The sequence below is a fragment of the Morone saxatilis genome, unplaced genomic scaffold, assembly GCF_004916995.1.
Source record: "Morone saxatilis isolate NCDOM2014 unplaced genomic scaffold, NCSU_SB_2.0 Contig19, whole genome shotgun sequence".
Taxonomy (NCBI): Eukaryota; Metazoa; Chordata; class Actinopteri; family Moronidae; genus Morone; species Morone saxatilis.
The window spans coordinates 18858771-18864943 of NW_023339751.1; the positions used below are offsets into that span (position 1 = coordinate 18858771).

At 39.2% G+C, this 6173-nt stretch overlaps 1 protein-coding gene across 5 annotated transcripts in view; it reads right to left on the reverse strand.

The window, feature by feature from the left end:
• The window catches only part of ehbp1 (EH domain binding protein 1), a 150123-nt gene that overhangs the window by 128126 nt on the left and 15824 nt on the right, over positions 1-6173 (reverse strand). For all 5 annotated transcript variants that reach the window (XM_035663568.1, XM_035663567.1, XM_035663565.1 and 2 more), the window contains exons 3-5: positions 4847-4904; positions 4673-4768; positions 820-873 (exon numbers count right to left, since the gene is read on the reverse strand). In XM_035663568.1, the coding sequence (XP_035519461.1) occupies positions 820-873; positions 4673-4768; positions 4847-4904 (208 nt within the window). The remainder of the gene's footprint in view (positions 1-819; positions 874-4672; positions 4769-4846; positions 4905-6173) is intronic.

Consider the following 6173-nt stretch of genomic DNA (forward strand, 5'->3'; position numbering starts at 1 on the left):
CTTTGTGAGTAAAACAGCTGTGTGACAGCTGACGGAAAACAAAAGATCAGATAGGATCAATAAAGCTCAACATAGCGGATACCAATCAGCTAAAAAATGCTTAGATCTCAGCTAATACATCCCTCATGACCAATATGACAAAGACCAAAAACAGAGGAAGAAAGTGACTGCTGATGATGAAAATATTCTAAATATGTGGCAACAACAAATGAAAAAAATTATAAACAGGTAAAAAAAATAAAAAATAACTACCAACCCTTGTAGGTATTTATTTGCGCATTTGTGGGTGCCATGATAGCTCACCTAATAGATAGAGCTGGCACCCTACGTACCAAGGCTAAGTCCTTGCTGCAGCAGCCACGGGTTTGATTCTGACCAGTGGCCCTTTGCTGAGTGTCATCCCCTCTCTCTTTCCTGTCACTATCATATAAAGGCAATAAAAGACCCCACTAAATATAGGGGGGAAAAGTTACTAATTTGCAAGTTGGAACTGTATACTTTGTATACTTGCAACACAATTTAGGATGTGACGCCCAGCCCGTGTTGTTTAATCAAGAAAAGCATGTAATAGCATAGCCTGACCACATGGAGGCAGAAGCTGCATATGTAATGCAGAGAGGATTTACCTAGAAAATCACTGGGAATAAAGAATGTATTTCTTTGTCTTGTTTAACTTTAAAGTTGTAATCACACTCTGCCCCCATATAAGGTTAAATAAAAAACAAAAACTGAACTGCAACACACTAAAGGAGTGTCAATGCAGTATCAAAGATAAAAAGATTGAAGAGACAAAAGGACAAGACATAATTTAGTACTCACATTTTCAATAACAAACGTCCACTCTTTGTCTTCAAACTCCTCTGCATGGGGGTCCTGCAAAGGCAAGGGAAAAAGAAATACTTAAGTACACACTATGCTATATATATTAGAGCAGAGTGCACTTACAGTATGATTATATGACACAGCATCAAATCTACACCCATCATAATTGTGAAAGCGGTCCTGAAACAATTCATTTGATTAACTTCAGCTCTCATTCACTTAAGACAACTGTTTCAGTAGTTACAACACAAAACCTGCAACACAGAAAATCCAGTTCATGAGTGACAGCTCATCTGCTCTGCCAGCACTATTATCACTCTGTTCACCCACTGACCTGGTTTGTCTGTCCTCCTCCCCTTCTCATAGACGTGTTGAATGTTTTGAATTAATGAGATAACTTTTAATCACATGATAATTAGTTGCCCAGTTGCAACAACCGTTGACTGTCTAAGCAAAGACCAATGCAGTTTAATACAACAGTCGGGCCATAAATCCTACCTTCATGACAGTTACGATGTTCAGTTTCTTGTTCAAACTCAAAGGTGTTGATTCAACTGTATGATCATTTTGGAGGCTGCAGTTTGTGATACTGCTGAAATGTTTTGCGTTATACTAACAAGTGTTTTTATTATGTTGTCCACACCACTGACAAAAGGAACACCTCTCTGTATAATGCAGCACAGTTCAACAGCACCACAAACATCTACAATTACATCATCCAAAATGACCACACAACTGAACAGTATAACCTTCATGAAGGGAGGATTTATTGCAGAACACATCACTACATTAGAATCACTACATTAGAAGACAGAAAAATAAAGAATTATATTAAGTTTCTCTCTGTCTTTCTGCCAGTCGGGTCCAGTTTGCCTCTCTGACGATATATTGTAGTTGTGTCTCCGTTTTGTCTCACTTCCTGCCTGTTTAGCTGTGAGGTGATGAGAGGAGACAGTAATGGAGGCAGCAAGACAGCAGGCAGCCCTGTCTTACTGTGCTCGCATTGACAATTTGCACTGCCCTCCAGGAGCACATACAGAAGCACTCACACACTACCACAAATCACTGTTAGACACACAAAGACACGCAAATCTAAACTAATCAACCCCCTAAAGTGAAAAATCCATCAATCAAATAAAAAAAAACTTTTGCAGGATATAGATTCTCAAATTTCCGACTCATATTTCCAGACATAAAATATAAAAATGAGCTATTTCCATACATCACTTCGGGCTGGGCAGATGGGCATTTGCAGCTATTATTGTTCATACTTTTTGCCCCTAACAGACAAAATTATTAATCAATACAGTGTATGCTTAGTTTAATCGTTGTTGCAGCCCCAGTGCTACACATGCACACGCACACAAGCATGGACTGATGGCCTTTCTGTCTGACTGCGCCTGTGACACAGCCCAGGAAATCAATATTCCTGCAGTGTGGCACAACGCTCAAACACCCACATGTACACAAACACACATAGCAAGTCATACAACTGCCTCATCCCTCTGAATCTTGAATCCTCCATTATTATAACAGAGCATGACATAATCAGCCATCTCAGTTCATGGTGTTGTCTGCAGTGTTTTAGTGCTACATTAGACAGCATGCATCCTTTTTTCTAACATACTGTCGTTGTCAACGTGTTTTAAGGATCTTCATAGACAAAATATTTAAAACCTGTCATTTATCTCTTCTATAGGTTTTAAAATGCAAAGCCAAGACTTTCACTAAGGACTGTTACTAAGTGCCTGCTCTGCTTTCTGCACATTGTCTCTGTTAGGACTGATTTTGTCTAGAGAATAAGCAGTCAGAAGGCTACCCTTTTAAGTTACTAATTCATTTCAGTATTTTCTTGTCGACAAAGTTCAGCTCAGGCTGCCTGCCTGTGTACGTCTCCCTGAGGGACAGGCTGCAATACTGTCGAGCTCAGCTGTTTTTACTGCAGAGCTTCAGGCCAGACAGGGGTATGAGAGCCTCTCCAAATCACTGTTAGCGTTAGCTTTAACCTTCCGTCAACACACTGCCGAAATATCAAAATTGTAAGTTATTAGATCGGTAGTATTAAGCAATATTTTTTATATAAAATGGATATTCCAGCAATTTAGTACTTCAGGTCCATTAAGCTCGAGAAACAGATGGTTAAAATTGTTGCAGCAGAGGTTGCAATATCCTTACTTTTAGTCCATAGTAATGCTAAAAAATCCATGTCCTCATGAACTTCTGTCATGAATCTGTAGTGAAACATTAAACAGCTATTTTAACAGGCTGAGGAGGTCTCCATGTTAAGTGAACAGACTTTTGTAAAACTTATGAGCGTCCCTTTAAAAATGAATTGTATGACTCCATGTAATGTGAAGAGTCTCTTTAGTTCCAAACCTACTGAGAAATGACAACCAACATTGCAATTCTTTGCCACTTTATAACTCTGCCTCACTCACAGAGTGTAGTGGTTGAGTCTCACCACACTCAACACCCCATACTAAAACTGTGGATAGCCCTTTCCAGTAAACAAGCTCAGACAAGATGACTGTACGCTACCTGTCAACAAAAAACAGCAAAGAGACAAAAAAGTGATTTTCTCAAGAGTCTGTCGAACAGGAAGGCAGTGAATATTAAACTTACATGAGTCGGGTGACCAGATGCTCTTGTTGCTCTGTATTTGTGTAGGTACTAACACCTTAGCTATAACAACTTGAGCCAATGGTTTATCAGGGCTGCGTCTGTTTCCTAACGGTCAGAAATTGCTCTATTTTCATTGTAGCAGCTGTAGTGGAAGAAAACTGTTCTAACACAGACTAAGATTGCAGAGGCGATGTTATTTGATTTGTGGTTTTATCCAGCAGATGTGGGTGAACTGTGCCTTGAGTGACTTTGCTTTAGGTCTCATTACAAAAACAGCTTTATTACTTCCTCTGGGACAGGAAGTGGAAGTGGGCCCAGAATAGAGACACTGACATGTAAAGCGCTCAATAAGTAATAGACCTAGAACACTTAGCCAGTACACATGAAAGTTGGACTTCCTCTGTGTGTCCATAATGTCTCAGATTTTTGTCACTATAATAGCAGTCTTTTATTGTGTGCGAGTCCACATGAAGCATGGTATGGACCTTCTGTATCAAATGCCTGACTCACTGATTCACTGGCAATTTATACACCCATGACCAAAAAGTAAAAAACTCCTAATGCTTACACCAAGCAGAGGCAGGTACCTAGGTATTTGTGTCAGGAGGTCCATCAAAGACAGTGAGAGAGGTAACTAGACACTGAGTTCTAAGCTAGCCTGTCAGCACAGAGGCCCAGCATGTTTAAGTAAACCAGGCACGGTGACAGATACTTTCGGTACTTGTGTGTCATTTACAGACACAACTGTATTACTATACACATATAGACCTTCCAGTCATAATTTAAAAAAAAAAAGAAACATTTCAATCTGTGAACTGCCATTGTCCAAATTCTTTTTATGTACAAATCAAAACATGTGAACATCATCCATCCTGGACTTTTGTGTGTCTCTAAATGAAGAGAAGATTGCTGTTATTAATATTATTTCTTCACACAAATCTACACACTTAATATCATTCGTCAAATACTTATGATTAATGCCTTTGTTGAAGTTGTGCTTCTTTTGGATGTCACCCCATTTACTGAAGTTAAAGAAATATTAAAAATACAAATCCATATTTGGTGCATAATCTCCCAATTTTGAGGTGAGCTGAGAGCAGGAATCACTCCAGTTTGATTTTGTAGGTTACTGTCACTTCTATTCATAAAAGACCCTCATGTTCCATTAACAACCCCAGTCCACCTTTAACATAGAAATGCTTGTGCTAATTAAACAGCTGTAACCCACCTTAAAAAGAGTGACAGTGATCTCAATGTTCTCTGGTACAGGCCACACAACCACTCCTCTGTAGGGATTTTTGATGCCAGGCTGCCAGCTGTGGGACTGCAGGACAGAGGAACAAAGAATTATATTTTGGAAGTGAGAAAGTCCTTCGTTTTATTTCACTCGTCAAATACAAACCTTGGATGATTTCCGTCGACTCCTGCGTGTCCAAACCACCACCAGTTTGTCTGGTTGCCTGTGAGGAAGGAGAGAAAAGAGTTCAGTTAAAGAGGCAAAAAGTGTGTATTCATCAATCCACCTATCTCTGTGCCACCATCTACCTACACATCAACAAATTAAGATAAGATAGACTTCATTGATCCCACACTGGGGGAATTCACTTACAACACCAGCTCCAGATACAACACAACAGTTAAGAAAAGTACAACTTAAATAAAATAAAAAATGAAAGAAACACAAGATATAATATAAAAAAACAGAATAAGAGTTAGAATAAGACACTATACAGCTTTTATACAGGTGTGATTAACATGGAATATTGCACAGGGCGAGACAATCAGGCCAATTGATCAGAGCTTGTATCGTAATGGCTGAAGTTTTAAAACCTGGATAAGCCTACTGCTGCACATACACACACCTGCACAGCCACTCATGGTATGAATAAATCATGAGACACAGCTAAACCCTGACTTTGTCTCGGTGGACTGCAGCATACACAGAGAAGCACATACACACGTACAAACAGGAGGTTAGTGTGACAGGAAAAAAACTGAAGGAGGCTAAAGAATTACGACAACCTAACCTGAACCAGGTCAGAGCCACACTGCAGAAGACACAGTGCAACACAACAGATGAGTTAAATAAAGTAGCAGTGAAAGGTGCAGTGAGAGTGCAGGTCAAAGTAAAAACATCAAATTCTCTATCCCACAGAAAAGGAGTAACAGACAACATATATGTTATAAAGAAGATTCTTTAAATTTAGTATGAAAGAGAGGTAAAGTTTCAGAGAAGTGACGCAAAAACAGAGAAACAAAGTCATGGTGCTGAGACACATTAGTGCAGTAAGACTCAAGGTGTATGTCTACGTCAAAACAGAGGCGACGTGTGTGATGTGAATACTGATGAATACTGATGAATACAGTGAATACGTAAACATGGGTCTCCTAAAAAGATACTCAAGTTCTTAAACCGCAATGCACTGCTGTGAATCATACAGCCTGAAAATGTATTTAGTGCAATACAGTGCAGCGGTCACGGTCCATTGTTGTGGCTATATCAATGGAAGTTAAAGACTTGAAATAAGTTCTGATTTAAGTAATCAACTGTAAATATTAAGACGCACAAAGGGCCAATGTTCTTATAGGGCATTAGCTGACTTCTGCACACACACTCTGAACAACCATAAATATAAACCTGCATGGAGCTTGCTACCTTGCCCTGGTGTGAAAAGAACACTGTGACAAATTAGGGAATGTCAAAAGATATATAGATCTATATATATATA